This window comes from Sturnira hondurensis, unplaced genomic scaffold (assembly GCF_014824575.4).
Source record: "Sturnira hondurensis isolate 20B ecotype Veracruz unplaced genomic scaffold, ASM1482457v3 Scaffold0020038, whole genome shotgun sequence".
NCBI classification, from domain to species: Eukaryota; Metazoa; Chordata; class Mammalia; order Chiroptera; family Phyllostomidae; genus Sturnira; species Sturnira hondurensis.
In genome coordinates this window covers 625,985-646,232 of record NW_028092669.1, presented here as the reverse complement: position 1 = coordinate 646,232, position 20,248 = coordinate 625,985, and the positions used below count along the sequence as shown (strand labels likewise).

General features: G+C 38.9%; 1 protein-coding gene across 5 annotated transcripts in view; it reads left to right on the top strand.

Moving 5' to 3' along the window:
- The window catches only part of PIEZO2 (piezo type mechanosensitive ion channel component 2), a 524,101-nt gene that overhangs the window by 416,750 nt on the left and 87,103 nt on the right, over window positions 1-20,248 (top strand). For all 5 annotated transcript variants that reach the window (XM_037028556.1, XM_037028560.1, XM_037028559.1 and 2 more), the window contains 7 exons: window positions 1,603-1,763; window positions 9,996-10,172; window positions 10,469-10,594; window positions 12,029-12,229; window positions 13,015-13,219; window positions 13,328-13,429; window positions 14,552-14,717. In XM_037028556.1, coding sequence (XP_036884451.1) covers window positions 1,603-1,763; window positions 9,996-10,172; window positions 10,469-10,594; window positions 12,029-12,229; window positions 13,015-13,219; window positions 13,328-13,429; window positions 14,552-14,717 — 1,138 coding nt within the window. The remainder of the gene's footprint in view (window positions 1-1,602; window positions 1,764-9,995; window positions 10,173-10,468; window positions 10,595-12,028; window positions 12,230-13,014; window positions 13,220-13,327; window positions 13,430-14,551; window positions 14,718-20,248) is intronic.

The following is a 20,248-nucleotide window of genomic DNA, read 5'->3' as shown; positions in this document are numbered from 1 at the left end:
TGATCATTAAGAGTATATTTCTAGTCCTGCCCTAATGTTTCAGGGCATGGGAACTACAAGAGAAAATGAATAATAAGATAATTATCATTTCAGGTCAACTCCTAGAGATGTTTTTGTTGTCATTGTTATTTAGATTTTTTTCCTTTTATTCTTTAGGCTCTTCTTTCCTATTTTTCTTCATGGACCTGAGATAATGTTTTAACAGGACATGCTGAGAACAGGTGGCCTCAGTGCTCATGACACATTGTCTGACAGAGTCTACAATGTGGCAAGCTTAGGGTGTCCAGTAGTTCCCCCAAAGCATGGGAGAAACCAGAAAACAGAGCCCTTGGGGGTGATGTTCTGGGGCTGAAACTGTAGTAAGATGCTGCCCTTATCTTTCCTGTGCTCTGTGCTTTACAAAAGTAGAAAATAAAAAAGGCATGAGGTGGAAGGTCCTTCCCAAAAGTAACCCCCCACTAAAACCTAGTCCCTTTCACCCACTCATATCAGAAGACCCTAGGAGAAGCCCAGAAATGTTCTCTCTGTATCTGAGCAGTGTGTGTTCCTCAGTGTGGAGGGAGAACCAAGTGCTGTGGGACCAACGAATCAGGATGAGGATTTTGTTACACTGCTCTAGCACAGGTTTAAGTTTTACTAATAGGGTCTCACCAAAAATTGGACTGCACCTGTTCTCTCACTTCCTTAGTACCTGTCATCTCCACTTCTGAATTGTGCCCAGTATGATGTAAAGGTTTGTCTGACTACCATCTGAGCAGCAAAGAGCATTTTTCACAATAACTAAAACCTTACTTAAACTTTCAGAACCAAGTACACTGTTTCATCCACCCAAGGCATGCAAAGAAGTTACTTAAAGAGACAGTTAGCTGTCATCATCTCCCTGGGCTTGTGAGCTTTTGTCTATGAATGTGATGTCATATTGATTCCACAAAATAGTCCTGTTGTGATTGTCATTCTGATTAACAGGACAGTCCTTCTAAACAGAAGCATCTCTCCAGTCAGTATATATTACTCCTTAGCACGAAGAAGAAAGAAGAAAATTACTAATCTGATTAAAAGTTATTAAAATAAGTCTGACCACATTTTGTGAACTGAGACTGGGTCACTCTGGTACTCAGTGTTCACTTTCATTGGTGGGAGGTGCAGGTTCTTCCTGCTGTGGTATCACACTCCCTGGCTTGCTCCTCCAGGCCTCGAGCCAAGCCCCTAAAAGGAGAGTGGTGCTTTAGAGGTACGACTTTGGCAAGAAAAATGTCATTTAGTTGGAGCTTGTGTTACTTAATATTCCCAGGAAATTTGGGAATTATAGCTCAGCCTTAAGAGCAAATAAGGTCAAAATTTTTCTTCACACTAATTTAATTAAAAGGTAAATAAAAGTAACCTTGCCTCTCAGAGTCTCAGTGTGTGATGTCTAAGCCATCATCCCAACATGAGATTCTTAGACAACCTTGTACCAGATTTTGATGGTCTTAGAATGCACCCACTACTATTATTTTGTATCTTCTTATTCTAAACTGAAAGTCAAAAGATATGCTTTAAATAATAATGCAAAGAAAAAACCCAAAACCTTATTATGCTTTTGGGTGAATTACTGTTTTGCAGATTTGAGAAACAAATGGCATCTGGTGATTGACCGCCTCACTGTGCTCTTCTTAAAGTTTCTGGAGTATTTTCACAAGCTGCAGGTGTTCACATGGTGGATTTTGGAGCTACACATCATCAAAATTGTTTCGTCATACATCATCTGGGTTTCTGTGAAAGAGGCAAGTGAACATTTGCCGTATCTTCAGAATAGACAGAACCACAGTCATTATGTCTCCTTTCCAACTGTCCATGATTTTTTTGAAATGTAATTCCTATTACATTAGAACATCAAGATCTAAGATAGACACATACACTTTATTTTATGGAAAAACAAAGGACACATGTCCTGAGAAGAGGGGAAAATAACAGGGGACAAAGAGGATCCTGGAATAGTTCTAATTGGCTTGTTTATATCACAAAGGTTACTTATTTTCATCTGGTCTTTAGCTGAAGTGTGTGAGAGCAAGTTGCTTCTGAACTACAAGTAAGAATCCATCTCCCTAAATTCACTTTGAGAGAAAACAATAGTTTATATTACCAAAGAGTAAACTTGGGGTCCAAAATTTAGTAAAATTGTTAGTAGAGCTCACCTTGTTTATTATTGGACTTTTTGAGACAAGGCACAAAGTCTTTCAACATTGTAATTGTGCTTCTCTTTTCTCATCTCTAAAAAAGAGAGTCATCATTCAGCCAACAATTATTTGATGTTTACTATGGAGAAATTAGCTTGCTTTCAATTTATTCAGCCAACAATTTTCACATACTTCTAACTTCCCTGAGCAATTTTTGAGTGACAATTCAAAGAGCCTTTGCTCCCTAAAAGTTATAATTTTTAAAAGTTACATAACAATATAATATTATAACTACAATATGATAAACCGAAAGTGTTTCACAAATAGGTAACTAAGGGACAAACCTTAATTTGAGCTCCCCAGTCTAAGCTAGAACTTTTTCCCATTTCATATGAACCATCTGGGATGGGTGAGTGACCATTGCCAGGTAGGGACAAAAATGAAAGCTACTCTCCCCGTGGCATTCATGGCTGAAAATGACATTAGCTTTGTTGTTAAGTAACCAAGTCTATACATCAATTAGAACTACAATCTAGCCTCATATGTATATTAATTGAGAGCAAAATTGTTTCAACATTTCAACTGTATCGATGAATTGACTAACTTAGGCAGAATTTCAGAGTCAGAATATTCATAATACAGCAATGAAAAAAGGAAAACAGAAGTCATTGGGCTAAAATTTACCAAAGGCCATTTCATGAATTGGAGAAGTTCTGCTCCTATTGCGTCTAGCATCTGAAAGAATTCTATTGATGTAAAATGCTTTAACCCCCACATGTAGCTCTCTGAGTTTTACATGTTGTCACCATAAGGAGTTTCTGGACCCAAAGTATGAGTTACTGTGTGATCTTCAGGTGACATTGCCACTGAGGTCTCTCCCCTCTCTCTACTAACTTTGGTCTATGGGCTGCAGTTAGCATGTTCATCGCTAATTCTTACTAATGTCACTGAAGCATTGTTCCTTTAAAATGTGTTCAACCAGGAAACTTTTCTTCATGCCCCTGAAGGCGAAACACTTTATCATCCTTAGATAATGGACAGTCCTACAGTTATCTTAAAAAGAAGCAAAATCTCACTTTATACATTAAAATCATCTACCAACAGAAAATAAACTCTGATCTCTTACCAAGGAACAAGTGTCTCTTCTTCCTAGCTGCTTTGTTTGTTCTCACACATCCCTCCCCTCACTGCCTCCACCTCAATGAACTAACTTCTGTTAGAAACCTTCTGGGCTGAACCATAGACTGGTGGTGGTGGTAGGGGTGGGGGGATTTGACTTGTACTATCATAGGATGGCCTCGCACTTCGGGCTGGATCAGTTAAACCTGCCCTTTCTCTCATGGAGGCTTCTCTGCCATGGCTTCCCAGAATCGTCTTCCCAGGACCCTAGTTTTTTGGAAACCTGTCCTCCTGACCATCCCTTTGAGCAATACTCAGTCACTACCTTCCTCCTGTCACTACCTCCCTCCTGCATCAGGTCCAAGGGCAACACTACAGAGAGTCTCTGCTCTGCTTGGACCCCAGCAAAGCAGTGCGCTGTGCTCTGCTACCACAGCAGTCTCTCCCTCCTTGCCAGCTGAATTTTCTGAGTAGGAGTTAGATATCAGTGCCAAACCTCTGTGCTCAAACTCTAATGTACTCATATACACACGAAGAGTGGTCCAGCTTGATGCTTTCTCGCTCAGGACTTTGAGGAAAAAATGCAGCTTCTCTTCATCTTGGTGTTAGGGGACAGGCAGAATCATCCTCCTACAAAGAACTTTTCTCACAATTCCCTCTCCCCTACTATGCTGTCATCTCCCCTATCTTAACCCATTTATTTTCTCCTGGAGGGCTTTAAAGACCCCTAAATAGGTTCCCATCAACTGTTTTGTAATTTCTACATGTTGATTAGCACCTGGTTTGGAATGTTATATCACCGTCTATTCTAACTTAGTATCTCTAGACACTTTGACTTAGCAGCTTTCTATACTGAGTATACTTGGGAAAGAAAGACAAACACTGATTATTATATGTGTTCTTGAAAGAACCTATATGCTAATCCAGCATGTGATGTGTCTGCATTTTACCTGATTATAACAAGGGAGAGTGTTCACATCAGAATGGCTGTAGTGCACAATTCCAGGGGCACATTCACGTGGGAAAAGCAGCCCTAAGGTCCTGCACCTCTGAGATGCCATTTTACACCTGCAGGGGCCTCTTCTGCTTTGAACACTTGACTCATTTCAATAGGAGAGACCCATCAGCAATGACACTTGCTATATATATTTGCTTCATAGCTTATTACTTTTGATTATACAAAATGTATCCTTTCTCAAAAAAATTGCTGATAAGTAAATGGCAAGATAAAAACAAAGTCAGCATCTCCAGTTAAATCTTCAAAAGGTATGACCATTTGCTTTGAATTCAGAGTATTCTCATCCAAGGTCATCAGCCAGGGTGCTTGTCCTCACAGATTCTCAGGTCATTCTGACACAAATATTAAATCTTTCCAAGGTTGTCATTATGGACATCCAAAGGAGAAGAGGTGTCTGAGAGTTTGTTACAAAAACCTTTTTCTATATCAACATCTCTTAATGAGGAGTGATTCTACTTTGGAATAACTTAATTTAAAAATATATTCTCTCCCCCTCTTTATATGTAACCATGTTTTTAATTTCTAAAGGTTTGTAGAGTGCTCTGTGAGATCACATTATTCTTTGAGGAAAGGGACCATCTATTTCTTTCAGTATCCTTAGTAACTCCCAGAGGCCCTAGCCAATTGTAGAAACTCAGTGACTCTCTACTGACCAAAGGAAGGAAGTAATAACTTCACAAGGTTTAGATTCTCCCTAGATGTCAGATGGTGTTTCATTATTATTATTACTTTCAGTCTTACTAAGCATGCATTTAGCCTTAATTATATTCTTATAATAAATTACAATGAATTGAATGCTTATACTGTGCTAGATGCTGGTGCAACTGCATTAAAAACATTTCTTGTCTCGGCTTATAGTTTATGGTAAAGGCTGATAAATACAAACAAAGTCACATTAACTATTGGGTTATAGGTATCCCTAGAAGTTCTGGGAATACAGGGAGGGGGATCATATGCAGAAGGTTGTGTTGAAGTTGTGGGTTCTCTGAGGGAGGAAGGCCAGGGATGGTTAAGCATGGGGTCAGGCTCCACAGTCCTCAGAGGCTTCTGTCTCAAGGCAGTGGCTTCAAGTTTCACAAGTTGATGTTCAGATAAAATGACAATTTGTATAAAAGTGTTGTTGTTTTTTAGGAAGGCATTCCTAAAAAATTACTGTCCAAATATACTTGATAGTATGAATCACCTGAACATTTGTTCTATGGGATTATCAGTCATTTCCCTAGGAATTCTGATTTATCAGGTATTTGGGGGGGCCCAAGTATTTGTCTTTTTTTTTAAATGTGCATTCCATGAGATTTCTTTCACCAGGGAAGTGATGAGACCATACTCAACCATGTATGCATCGAACAAAGTTTTGCATTTATCTGAGCCCCAGTTTCCCTCTTTGTAGAATGATAAAAATAAAAACACCCACATCATAGAGTCTGCCCAATCCTTATTTTAATTAATTCTCTGTGATATTGGATATTAATGATCATTTCCCATCTTTGAAGCTGCTCCTTCTCTTGCTTTCCAAGTCAGCACACATTTCTGGCCCCTCCCCATTGCTTTGGCCCTTCCTTTCAGGCTCATTCACAGAAGTTCCTTCTTCTCCTCCTGTGAGCTTCCCTCTTAGAGTTCTTCATTTTCTACTGAAGAGCCCTTTGCTGGTTCTAGACTCTGTGGGTGATCTTGTGAGCTCCAGTGGTTCACTCAACATTTACATGCAATGAGTCACAAATCTATATCTTCAACCAGCCCCCCTTTGGAATTTCATTCCCATATTCATAGTGACAACTGAACATGGCATTATTCTTGCATGCCCCTAAAGCACCTTCAGCTAAATATCTCTATGACTGAGCTCATGACCTCTATCTACATCAATTCCCTATTCAATTACTCTAACAGAGTCTCAACTGTGCTCTAATCCTTCCTCGTTCTAATATGTATTCTGTCATGCAGCCAGAAGAATCTTTCAGAGTGTAAATATGATCATGTTAATCCTCTACTTTAAAATTTTCAATAGTTCCTTGTCATCCTTTCAATAACATTGTATAACACTCATGACCTTATCCTGGACCACTTTGGCATTTCCCTTCCTAGACACCAAAGATGACTGGTAAATTTCAAAGTCCTCTAAGTGGACTCAGATCCCAGTACTCCCATGTAAACTAATTGCTGCTCTGAAGAAGTCCACCCCATGCTTTCTCTCTTGCTGTAAGGCCTTGGGCCAGCAATTCCTCTGGTCCAGAAGTTGCCAGGCTAACTCCTATTTAAAACTGCTCAGGTCCACTGGGCAGTTCTCCCCAGTTCTATGTTAGATGATCAGCTCAGTGTGCCCCAGCAAGGCTCTTTCTCTACCGTGTTGTCATAGGCTGTTTTCGAAGTTCTCACTAGCATGGCCCCATGTGTTTCTTGAGGGCAGGATTCACACAGCACATGTTACATTGAACCTAGTTAGGGCTTAATAAAAGATATTATTTTTTCTCCTCTTTCTCTATTACTTAAAAAAATTAAAAGCTTTTTGTAAATTGATGTGGACCCCAGCTCATGGGGTCCATGACTTTGTGGATGAGATACAAGACAAATTCATATGGACTACCGAGTTCTACGGAGGAAAAGGGTCAGCGCAGCTCCTCTCTCAAGAGAAGAAAAAGCCTTGGAGCACCTCAGTCACTCTCTCAAGGGGAGAGTGCCCTGACTCTTGCTTTGACAAGCTTTTACTGCTTTTTCTGGGCATATTACATGATGGTCCTCATTTACAGTGTACAGGTTCACTTTAGGTGGTTACCTTTCACAGAAAACAAAGAATAGGATGTGGCTAATCACATCACAGAAGAAGGATATTTGCATATGCAAAGGGAAAAGTGGTTGAACTGGTTACACTCATCCTTGGAAGGTTTAGCATGGATTTTAGGAAGATACTTTAAAAATATGCACTAAATGTTCTCTGCCTGAATTCAGGGTGAGGGAGTTTTAGCAAAAGCAAGTCTCATAGCAGTGTAGATACAATGCAGACCTGATTCCTTATCCGTGGGAGTGGGTCCTGTGCATTTCCAAGTGGGAGCTGGGCCCACGCCACACAGAACAGTCTCCTACATCTCCCCCCTTGCTTTTCATTAGTACTACTATAGATCCCACAAAGCTTGCTACTTGCTGGTCTCTTACATGACCCTGGGAAAATAATTTGCAAATGTGTCAAAAGTACTAAGAGCATTATTATAATTAGTAAACAACTAGTGGTTCCAAAGACCCACATTCTCAGATTAAGCCCATCAATCATTGTGGTAATGATCAAATAGACAACATTCAAAGAACCTTAAGGGCCCATTCTGAGTCAGGATTAGATAGCTAAAGGGTCATAAAATTTGGTGAGACAAACTCACTTCCTGCATGGACTCTTATCATTTAAATTCAGGGTATTTTCAAAGTATGTTTCATAGAATTTTATGCATTCTTTCTTGGGCCTGATCGCCCTAGGGAACCCGCCCTTTCTAGCATAGGGCCCCACTACCCTCTGTCATTGCTTCAGGCTTAAGTAAGGCAGGGGAAGTAAGGCAGCCAAGAGATTAGGAGACTTCTTGCAGACAGAATGAGGACTCAGGCTATGTCAAAGCCAAGGGGCGAGGGTCCATCACCCCCTTTTTCTATAGCCCCCAAGTCCCCTGGGGGGCCCCGTGATTGTGCCTATCTTAGGTCATCCCTCTCTTGAGGAATCATACCTGTCATTGGCTAATCAATCAAGCATTGGGGGGGACAGGCAGGGTGAAGTAAAAGGAGCAGAGGTGGTGCCCCTGCCAGGGAGATAAGCTTTGTCTCCTTAGTTGGATCGTAGTCTGAAGGTCACTCACTCAGCCTTAGCCATGGGAATGGCTACAGCTTCTGAAACCAGGCAGGGCAGTTCCCAACAGTAAATTTGTTGTACTGGTCTTATACCTAATGCCTTAAATACATAATAAAAAAAGGAAAGGAACTTAATTTCATAATATCCTTAATAGGATTTTCTTTTTAACATCCCAATTAGCATGGCACTTATGGATAGCTGAGGAGGAGGAGTCACCTAGCTAGTCAAAATAATTTGGTAAAATGTAACATTTATTATGCTGGTCAGTGTTTTGTATTTTACAGGTCACTTCTACATACAGTGTTTCTTTCATCCTCAATTAATTCTGTAAGGCAGAATTAATTAATTCTGTAATTAATTCTGTATTCTTACTACACTAATATTGCAGCACTTCATTCTAAGAAGTTCCTTGCTTTGGACAGTGTCAAGTAGTTAAGTAGAAGAGTAAGAAGAGTAGTAGGTTATAAACTGCAGACTTCAATACTGTCTTGGAGTGTCCACATTTCTTGTTGTCCAGATTTCTAAGCCTAACAGGGACCACACCTCATAACCCATAGAGTTTAGCTATTGGTACATATTCAATTCTGTCAATTAACCACATGCAGTTATTTTTACCCAGTGATATTAAATATTCTTAAAATATTACTTTTTTCAGTTAATAATTTTTTTCTCTCTTGTTGTTGTTGCTGAAGTACAGTTGTCTCCATTTTCTCCTATCACTCCCCCCTACCCCAGCCATTCCCACCTAAAACTCAGATATTATTTTAACAATACCCAGAATAAATTAATGTTTTTCATGGCTGAGTAAGATGGTAGTGTTTCCACATCATTTAATAAACTATTTGCTGTGGAGGACCATTAGAAGTGATTGTACATCACACCTGATCAAGAAATACAATCTAAAACAAAATTGAAGTCTTTGTCATCCTTGTTTACACCTTCCCCTCACTTCAGACTCTGTCCCCATAGTGGCACTGTCATTCTCTCTGGCCCCTAAGCCAGAGACCTGGGAGGCATTCCTTATACTTTCTCTCTTACCCATCACCACCACCTTCAAGCCAATCAGTCATCAAATCCAGCTTTTTACTTCCCATCTCAAATGCATGAGTCCTCCCTAACTCTGCTCCACTGTCCAAGTTTAGGCCCTGGTCATTATTCTCCTGGGCTATTACAGTGCATGTAAGCTGGTCTCCTTCCCTCTGATCTAACTCTCATTGATGCACCCCCTTTCTTTAGTTACATTTATCTAGAAAAATGCTGATCTTGCCTTAAAGTTTTCCCATGTAGAGCCCTTCTGTGGCTCGCTGTAGAAAACAACTTTCTACACAAAGGCGTTCTGAGGCCATAACATGGTTTTAAAAGGGTCTATTACAATGTCACTCCCAGCTGTATCTCCAGCCTCACTGCTGCTTCAGTTCATCACTTTCAACTCCAGAACTCCCAGTTGTTTGTGGTTACCTATACCTACCATGTTCCTTTATGCCTTCCTGCCTTTGTTCACACACCCTTTACCTTGAATACACTTCTCACCTTTCTTGGCCTAACTTTATGCATCCCTCAAGTCTTAGCTCAGCATCATCTTTTCCAGGAAATGTTTCCTGAAGCCCCATAGTGGGCCGGGCCCCCCTTCTAGGTATTCTTACAGGATCCTGTTTGCAACTATAGTTTATTATTGCTACATCACATAGACATCATCTGGTTATATATGTCTGTCATACAGTACATATATCTTAACATCTAGGGCAATAACTTGCACATTCTCAGAACTCAATCAACCCCCGCTGAACTGAGAAGAACTGAATAAATCACATTGCCTCACTTTGTGGATGTTATGCCATGTTATACATTTTTGTCCTCATTTCAAAATTTATGTTTTCAGGTGTCTGTGTTCAACTATGTATTTTTGATTTCTTGGGCTTTTGCGCTGCCATATGCCAAGCTACGTCATCTGGCTTCAAGTGTCTGCACTGTCTGGACATGTGTGATCATCGTCTGCAAAATGTTGTATCAGCTACAAACGATTAAGCCTACAGATTTTTCTGTTAACTGTTCCTTGGTGAGCCTCAAAGACTGGGGAATCCTCTTGACTGAACTTTAGGGAAGTGAGGTAGATATTGGAGAACCTACATCCCCAAGCACATGTGTCTGACCTTTAAGTCACCTCAGCAGGTTGGATAAAATCTGGCCTAGTGTGCTGGACTCAAGTCTCTAGTCTTGATGACATTTCCCCTTTGAAATGGGTGTTTCCTTCCCTTTCCCATGTTCTTAGTCTCAAAACCGAAGGAGAATAATCTAATCTAAACTCTCCTAATCTGCAGGGCCATTTTTTACTCCATTTTCTGTTTTTTTCAGCCAAATGAAAATCAAACTGATATACCCCTCCATCAGCTGAACAAGTCTCTGCTCTACAATGCTCCTATTGATCCAACAGAATGGGTCGGCCTGAGGAAGTCTCTACCTTTGCTCGTCTACCTGAGGGTAAAGACTTCACTGTGCTGAGTTGGTGCCTCTGCACAGTTATTTTCTACAATCCTTTCCTTTGCAACCCCTAGTATCACATTTGATAGTAACCTCATCTTATGTGGCATTTAGAATCACCTTTAAGACAAATGACTAAATGTTAAAGTCAGTATTTTATTATACTGAAAAGAAACTTATAAAGTAGTTTGTGATTGATTAAATAAAGCATGACAGATGTAGTTACTGGAACATTATAGAACCACTAAAAGATTGAGAGATACTGATAATGTTAGATGCTAAAATGTGTCCAAAATGTAGTAATGAAGTTTAAAAAAAACAAATTTTAGAACACCATAGATAGTATTATTTCTTTTAGATACAAAGAAAAAATAAATAAAATATAACAAATGGTCAGCAATGGTTATTTCTGAGAAATAGGTGTAGCATTACAAAATTTTTTTGCTCTTCAAATTCTATTTCTCTATAGTTTTTAATAAATGGCATGTGTTATAGTTAGAGGTAATCAAGTAAAGAACTTATCTTTGGAAAAAAACCTCACAAGCAATTGTAAGAAACATAATGAAAGTAATTTACTTCAGATTTTTCACATTTCCTTCGATAGATAATGAGTAAACTTATTATGTTACAAGGCACTTAAAAATGAAGCATTTATATTCAAAACCTGAAATTTTTAAATGTACTAAGCATCCCATTTTTTGACTGTGGCAGAAATCATATGGAAAAACATATTGCAGATATCACTTGTAATGTTTATAAATAATATCAATCATATTTGCATGTAATATACAAATGATATCTACCATAAAGAGTTGTTATATGAAAAGCAAACTGATATTTTAAAAGGGTGATTAGAATAGTATCTGGCACATATGGTTCCATAAATATTAACAATTCCATAAATATTAACAAATATTATTATTGTTATTATCATCACTATTATTATTTACTATTTTATCATCATGCTTCTCAATACTGCTCACTCTAAACAGATTTCAGAAAGTTCAAAAATTTCCCCTCTATGCTTATTCTAGTTCTTCAGCTTAGTCTGTTTCCCAGGATGTCCTTGCAAAACACCTAGAAGTGCTTTGCACTTCTAGTTGCCAGTGAGTTTGGACCACCTTCTCAAGGTAACTGAACACTGCTTCCTGGTACAAGTGTGTGCTTTTCCAAGAACAGGCTTTTGTCTAGAGATTATAGATCTTACCACGTAAATTAGCCTGGTTTACATAAGGGAGATAACTCCACCTTGTTACCAGAAAAAAAAAGGAAAATGAATATTAAATTCAATACTATATTTTATAGATGTGGGATTTTATGAAGCAATGACCCATTAGACATCAAGAATAGAATCAAATGAATAAATATGAGGACTGCTTAAAATTATCAAGTCATAAAGCACACAGCACACAGCTATGTTTTCTTGCTTTGTAGAATAATCTCCTGATGCTGGCCATTCTGGCCTTTGAGGTTACAGTTTACCGCCATCAGGAATACTACCGAGGACGAAACAACCTCACAGCCCCTGTATCTAAAACCATCTTTCATGACATTACAAGACTCCATCTAGATGATGGACTTATTAATTGTGCCAAATATTTCATAAATTACTTCTTCTACAAGTTTGGTCTGGAGGTGAGTTTCCTTGATGATGCTTTTCTTTGTATTTTCTGTGACAATTTCAATTGCTGCTTTTGGACAGTGGGGCCCTGGATTTCCATTGTGTATCTCCAGGTCTGATTCTTGGGATCATTAGGAGGAGATTCTGCTGAAGGGTTAACCTGGCCTGGTTGAAAGATTTCCAAGATCAAGTGCCAATGGCCCCTTTCTTGCAACAGTCAACTCAGCCTCTCTGGATCACTTCTCATTTTAACAAGAAAATGTTATACATTTTTTTCTGTTTTGTGCCTTCTGAAAATACAGCCTTAGACAAAATGAGCTGGGTTTTTTTGTTTGTTTGTTTTTTAATTTCTATTTATTTTTAGAGGGGAAGGGAGGTAGAAAGAGAGGGTGAGAAATATCAATGTGTTTGCCTCTCACATGGCCCCCACTGGGGACCTGGCCTGCAACCCAGGCATGTGCCCTGACTGGGAATCAATCCTGCAACCCTCTGGGTCACAGGCCTGCACTCAATCCACTGAGCTATACCAGCCAGGCTAAAATGAGCTGTTTTGACGTGGAATGGTTATGATAGTGCCTGTGATTTTCATGAAGAGATCATAACTTGCTCTCCTCACAGTTTGAAGTGGTTGTCATTTGTACAGTATTCTTGTCTTCACATAAAAAGAAAAGACCTAGTGAACATGTGCATAGAAACCTGCCTCAGGAATGCAGGTCTCTGCCCCTGCCAAAAGCTGACAGCTGACAACACTCACCTTCCCTATAAACCCAATTTCTTGCCTGTTTTCATATTTACGCAGACCTGTTTCCTAATGTCAGTTAACGTAATTGGTCAGCGAATGGACTTCTATGCCATGATTCATGCCTTCTGGCTGATTGCTGTCTTATATCGACGCAGAAGAAAAGCCATTGCAGAGATCTGGCCGAAGTACTGCTGCTTCCTGGCATGTATCATCACGTTCCAGTACTTCATCTGCATTGGCATTCCCCCTGCTCCTTGCAGAGGTGAGGGTGTCTCCCCAGGATCCAGCTGCTCTTATACATTGTGCACTGTGGGCACAGGGCAGCAAAGAAGCATATCAATTTTAATCCTCACCACCTCCCTCCCTGCAGATTACCCATGGAGATTCAAGGGTGCCAACTTCAATGACAACATCATAAAGTGGCTGTACTTCCCAGACTTCATTGTGCGACCCAACCCTGTGTTTCTTATCTGTAAGTGTTGCAGACTTGGGGCCACAGAGTGCTGGTGTTTGGTTTTACATTTGCTAATCCATCTTCATGTGTTATGCATTAGTGCTTTTGCTTCTTCCACTGCACTTTATAATCGTGTAAAAGGCTTGTCTCAATGCATTAATATCACAGGTCATTCATGGCTTCTACCTGCCCTGTTACACTTGCAAAATTAATAAATAAATGTTGAAATACCATAGTCACCTTCATAATTTCACCTCCCAATACACATGCCCACTCCACCCTTCAACACACACTCCTGCACACCTACCTTCTGGAAGGTAAACTGGAGAGGGAGGCCTCATATTTTTTGAAGCAGTTGCTTCTTACTGCCACCACTAACAGGTCAAACCTGAAGATAACACTGTGTTAGCCTGGAAGGTGCTACTCAAATTGCCCATGCTCCTGAGCTGGGCCACAGCCCCAAACTGTTCCCAGGACAGGCTGATAATCCAAAGGCCAAGGTTATCGTCTCTCACCTACAACAGGGAGTTATGGGTGCTTTCGAAATCAAAGAGTGACTTCTCTGCCCAAACACATTCATATTTAATTTAAAAACAAACTGGAGGCTGCCAGCCCAGCTGGAGTGAGGGCCTGTTCTGGGCCATTGAACACAGGGACAGCTCTGTGAGACTTCACTGTCACAAATCTGCCCACAATTTTTATTTGCTGTCACCAAGACTTCACTACAGTGTGTGCATCTGTACAGTGTGTACAAATGCAAATGGACTGGAGAGGATAAAGAAAATCAGAAATATCTGCTTCTACCCCATGTAAAAAAATAAAAATGGGGGAAAGTGCTCAAATGTTCTCTTCAAAACTTTGGTGAGAGATAAAAGCAAATAAAGAGTCTTGAAGGCCAGTAAGTGATACCTGATAATTTCATTCACCAACATGTAGACAGACTCCAGGGACTCTCCCACTTTGAGCCTGTGGAATGTGTGTGGTCCCTTTTCATACCCCAGGGGTGGGAAGGTGGGATTTGGTCCCAACATTGGAATCCAGGAAGAATTTTGGGAGCACAACTCCCTTGGGAGTTAAGGAGCAAGACTGTTTCCTACATACATAAACCCAGGTTTAACTATCTTACCTCTGTCTTGACAGATGACTTCATGCTTCTTCTGTGTGCCTCCTTACAACGGCAGATTTTTGAGGATGAAAATAAGGCTGCAGTGCGAATCATGGCAGGGGACAATGTCGAGATTTGCATGAACCTTGATGCGGCCTCCTTCAGCCAACATAACCCTGTACCAGATTTCATTCACTGCAGGTAATGACAGCTGCAGAATTTCAAGGACACTTCAGTGCATGCCTTTCACTTAGAATAAACACCTCCACTTCCAATTCTCCCTCTGTCATTCTTGGGACACTGACCGGTGATTGTACACATGAAACTAATGAATGTGGGACAGGGTGGTTTGGTAGTCTAGAAGCCAAGCCTCTGAATTGTAAATCTACTTCTGCTTTTGTCAGCATTAACCACGCTTTTTCTTTGCCTCCGTTTTTATCCTCTTATTCATGCATAAACTGTTATGTACCCATCACACTGCTTCCTGGCTCTCTAGCAGAGATCCTTTCTCCTCACCCCTGGTCATCCCTCTTTCTCTGTCCCTTGTCCTGGTCTCCTATCTCTTCTTATCCCCTGTATTTGTTAGGCACCAGGACGACAATCATGCCAGATGCCCTGTGATGGTGTTCTCCTAGACCTCTCTCCTCCAGGGCTGTGCACGGCTCCCTTTGTAGCATCTTATCTGCTCTCCTCAGTCTGGTGACTGCAGATCTTGGCAGCCTGATCATCTCTTCCACAGAGTTTGTGTCTAAACTGAACTAAATTTCTCACAGTGTATTCCTTCTGCATTTCCTGGGTCCCCAAATCCTCATAGTTATTGTCACTTGACACCCACTCCATGGAGAGCACACCCATCTGCCTCCCCAAAACCTCCTTCATCCTGTAAAGCCTTTCAGACTCCACTCAACAATCACTGTAGGAGTCTGACAAATTGGTGTGATTATTTATGTCCCCTTCTCAAAGGCTCCCCCACACACACACGTCAGAAAATCCTGTATGTATTCCAGTACTAAGTCTGGATTGAAACATTAACTTTACCTGTGATGATCTTGGGAGGCTGAGGCATACTATTTTTCTACTCTTCTTTGGGTATGAAGTCAAAGGGTGTAATATATTTTAGAACAATAATTTATGAAAACATATAAGTGTTAAGTATTGTACTCTAAAAAGAGTAAAGTTCCAAATTTCCCTTATCTGACAATATACCTTTAAGTCACAATTCACTCTTAATAATGTAGGTGAAGTATAGTGCATATTTTATCAAGAGATTACTTGCTAACCCCTACAACATAGCAACTTATTAATCAAAGCAGTAACCCATAATTGGCTTTTCTGTGCTTCTCCTCAAACCTGGGAAGAGAAACAACCACAGCAAAAGCTCTAAAACAAAGAAGCTCTAATTACACAAACAAAGATGGAGTGAGGCTTGTAGGGATTACTTCTGTCAGGTGTCAAGTGCACTCGGGAAACTTCCAGCAACAATTTATTGCGAGATAACTGAGACCTGAATGCTGCTTCGCCTTCTCTCAAGAAGGTCAGAGGAGAAGCAAGGCTCCCAAAAAGGAAATCTTGACTCCACATAGGGACAGGCAGGGACAGAGTGTTGGACAGAGCACACAAGTGCCAGTGGCTGGCTGTGTCTACTTTGTCAGCCATGACACTGCCTCAGCTGCAAGGAGAGCCTTTTATCTCTAGTAAAACCTTTGTGTGTAACATGGAATTGTTTAAATCTATTTATTTCTAGTTCATCATAAAAACATTCTTCTGAAAATTTTTATTTTATATTAGTTTCAGGTATATAGCATAGTGGTTAATTATTTAATTTAGGAATTGATCGACCTGATCATTCTAGTACCCACCTGGCACCAAACAATAATATTAAAATACTTTTAATATTATTAAAAATAAAATTTATTTATTTTTTATTGTTATTCAGATATAGTTGTCTCCACTTCCCCCCACATTGACTATATTCCCTATTCTATACTTTACATGCCTCTTTTTTGTAACTACCAATTTGTATTTCTTATGCCCTTCGCCTTTCTCACCTATCCTTATAATCACCTCCCATCTACCAACCCTCAGTTTGTTCTTTCTATAGGTCTGTTTCTGTTTTGTTTGTCTATTTATCTTGTTCTTTATACTGCACATATAAGTGAAATTATATAATATTTGTCTTTCTCTGTCTGACTTTTCACTTAGTATAATACCCTTTGAGTGCAAATGGTAAGATTTCATTCTTTTGTATAGCCAAATAGTATTCCATTGTTCTGTGTGCCAAATCTTCTTTATCTAATCCTCTATTGATGGGCACATGAGTTGTTTTCATATCCTGTCTATTATAAATAATGCTGCAGTGAACATAGTGGTACATATATCTTTTCATATTAGTGTTTTGGATTTCTTTGGCTATATTCCCAGAAGTGGAATTGTTGGTCATAAGATAGCTTTATTTTTGATATTTTGAGGAATGTCCACACTGTTCTCCATAGTGGCAACACCAATTTGCAATCCCACCAACAGTGTATGAGGATTCTCTATTTTTCATACACTCACCAATACTTATTTATTGATTTACTGACAGCTATTCTGACAGGTGTGAAAATATATCTTATTCTGGTTTTAATTTACATTTCTCTGATGATTAGTGACATTGAGCATTTTTTCATATGCCTGATGGACATCTGTATGTCCTCTTTGGAGAAATGTCTATTCAAGTCTTCTGCCCATTTTTTAATTGTAATGTTTGCATTTTTGGTGTTGAGTTCTATGAAGTTCTTTATAAACTTTGGATATTAACCCATTGTCAGATGTATCATTGGGAAATATCTACACCTATTTAGTAGGTTGTGTTTCAATTCTGTTAATGGTTTCTTTTGTTGTACAAAAGACTGTTCATTTCTATGTTGTCCTATTTGCTTATTTTTTTTCTTTTGTTTTCCTTGCCTGAGGAGATATATAAAAAGTGTTGCTAAGAGCAATGTCAGAGTTTATTGCTTATAGGTTCTTATGGAGGCTTTATAGTTTCTGGTTCACATGTAAGTCTTTATTCTATTTTGAGTTTATTCTTGTTTATGGCATAAGAGGGTGGTCTAGTTTTATTTTTTGTGTGTACCTGTCCAATTTTCCCAAGACTATTTATTGAACAGACTATTATTACTCAATTATTTGTTCTTTCCTCCTTTGTTATAGATTAATTTACCATATAAATGTGGGTTTATTTCTGGGCTCTCTATTTTGTTCCATTGATCTATGTGTCTGTGCTTATGCCAGTACCATGTTGTTTTGATTACTATAGTTTGGTAGTATAGTTTGATATAAGATAGCATGATACCTTCTAATTTGTTCCCCTTCCTATGATAGATGCAGCTATTTGTGGAATTCTGTAGTTCCACATAAATTATTGAATTATTTGTCCTAGTGCTGTGAAAAAATGCCAGTGGTATTATGATAGGGATTGCATTGAATATATAGATAGCTTTGGGTAATATGGACATGTTAATGGTGTTAATTATTTTTATCAATGAGCACAGTATATGATTTCATTTATTTGTATCTTCTTTTTTGTTATTGTTATTCTATTACAGTTGTCCTGGTTTTCCCCCATTGCCTTCCTCCACCAATCCCTAAACTCACATAGTCAACCCCCACACTATTGTCTATGTCCATGGCTCATTCATACATGTTCTTTGACTAGTCTCTTGGCCTTCTTTCTATCATTATCCTCTTTCCCCTCATCTCTAGAAGCTATCAGTCCATTCCATGATTCCATGCTTTTGGTTGTATTTTGCTCATTAGTTTATTTTGTTCATTACATTCCTCTTATATGTCAGATCATATGGTACTTGTCTACCTACTGGCTTATTTCGCATACCATAATAGTCTCTAGTGCCAGTCAAGTTGCTGCAAATAATAGGAATTCCTTCTTTCTTTCTTTATATTTCATTATATAAATGTACCATCATTTTTAGAATTTTGTTTTGGTAATGTAATCTTTTTTTTCTTTTTTCTTTTTTTATTGTTGTTCGAGTACAGTTGTCTCCATTTTAACCCCACCACTGGCCCTGCCCCACCCAACTCTGCCTTCCACTCTTGAACCTGCCCCCTTTGGGTTTGTCCACATGTCCTTTATACATGTTCCCTAATGGACCTGCACCTGCACCCCAGTTACTGTCAGTTTGTTCTTTATTTCAGTGTTTCTGTCTGTATTTTGCTTGCTTGTTTGTTTTGTTGATTAGTTTTCACTTACAGGTGAGATCATATGGTATTTGTCTTTCACCACCCACCTTGTTTCACTTAGCATAATGCTCTCCAGCTCCATCCATGCTGTTGTGAAGGGTAGAATTTCCTTCTTTATTTCTGCAGCATGATATTCCACTATGTAAGTGTACCATAGTTTTTTAATACACTCATCTACTGATGGGCACCTAGGTTGTTTCCAGCACTTGGCTGTGGTAAATAGCACTGCTATGAACATAAGTTCTTTAGAATTGATATTTTGGGATTATTAGGGTATATTTTCAGCAGTGGAATTGCTGGGTCAAAAGGTGGTTCCATTTTTTAATTTTTTGAGGGCATTCCATACTATTTTACACAGTGGCTGCACCAATCTGTATTCCCACCTTTTGTCTACATCCTCACCAGTAATTGTTGTTTGTTGATTTATTAATAATAGCCATCTAACAGGTGTGAGGTGATATCTCATTGTGGTTTTAATTTTCATGTTGCTGATGGCTAGTGATATATTGAGCATTTTTTCATATGTCTATAAGCCATCTGTATGTCCTCCTTGGAGAAGTGTCTGTTCAAGTCCTTTGTCCATTTTTTAATTGGATTGTTTGTCTTCCTGGTGTTGACTCATATGAGGGTTTTTTTTTAATATATTTTGGAGATTAAACCATTGTCCAATGTACCATTGGTAAATGTGCTCCCATATAGTTGGTTCCCTTTTCATTTTGATGATAGATGTTTAGCCAAGCTTTTTATTTTGACCTAGTCCTATTTTTTCTTTATTTCCATTGCCCTAAGAGATATCTCAAGAAAAATATTGCTATGTGGGTATTTTAAATTTTACTGCTTATGTTTTTTGCTAGGACTTTTATGGTATGACTTATATTTAAATCTTTTTATCCAATTTGAGTTTATTATGGTGTATGGTGTAAGTTGGTGGTCTAGTTTCCTTTTTCTCTTTTTTGTATGTACCAGTCCAGTTCTCCCAACATCATTTACTGAAGAGACTGTTTTTACTCCATTATATGCTCACGCCTACTTTGTCAAATATTAATTTACCAAAATGATGTGAGTTTATTTATGGGATCTCTATTCTGTTCTACTCATCTGTGTGTCTATTCTTATGTCATGTACCAGGCTTTTTTGATTACAGTGGCCCTGTAGTATAGCTTGATATCAGGTATTGTAATCCTTCTCACTTTGATTTTCTTTCTCAAGATTGCTGAGGCTATTTGTGGTCTTTTTTAGTTCCATATAAGTTTTTGTAGTATTTGTTCTAGGTCAGTGAAATATGCCATTGGTATTTTAATAAGAATTGCATTGAATCTACAGATCACTTTGGTTATTGTGCGCATTCTAATGACTGATTATTCCAACCCATGAACATGGTATATACTTTCATTTATTTGTGTCTTTCTCAATTTCTTCAGTGTTCTATAGTTTCCTTAGTACATGTATTCTACCTCCTTGATTAAGTTTATTCCTATGTACATTATTTTTCT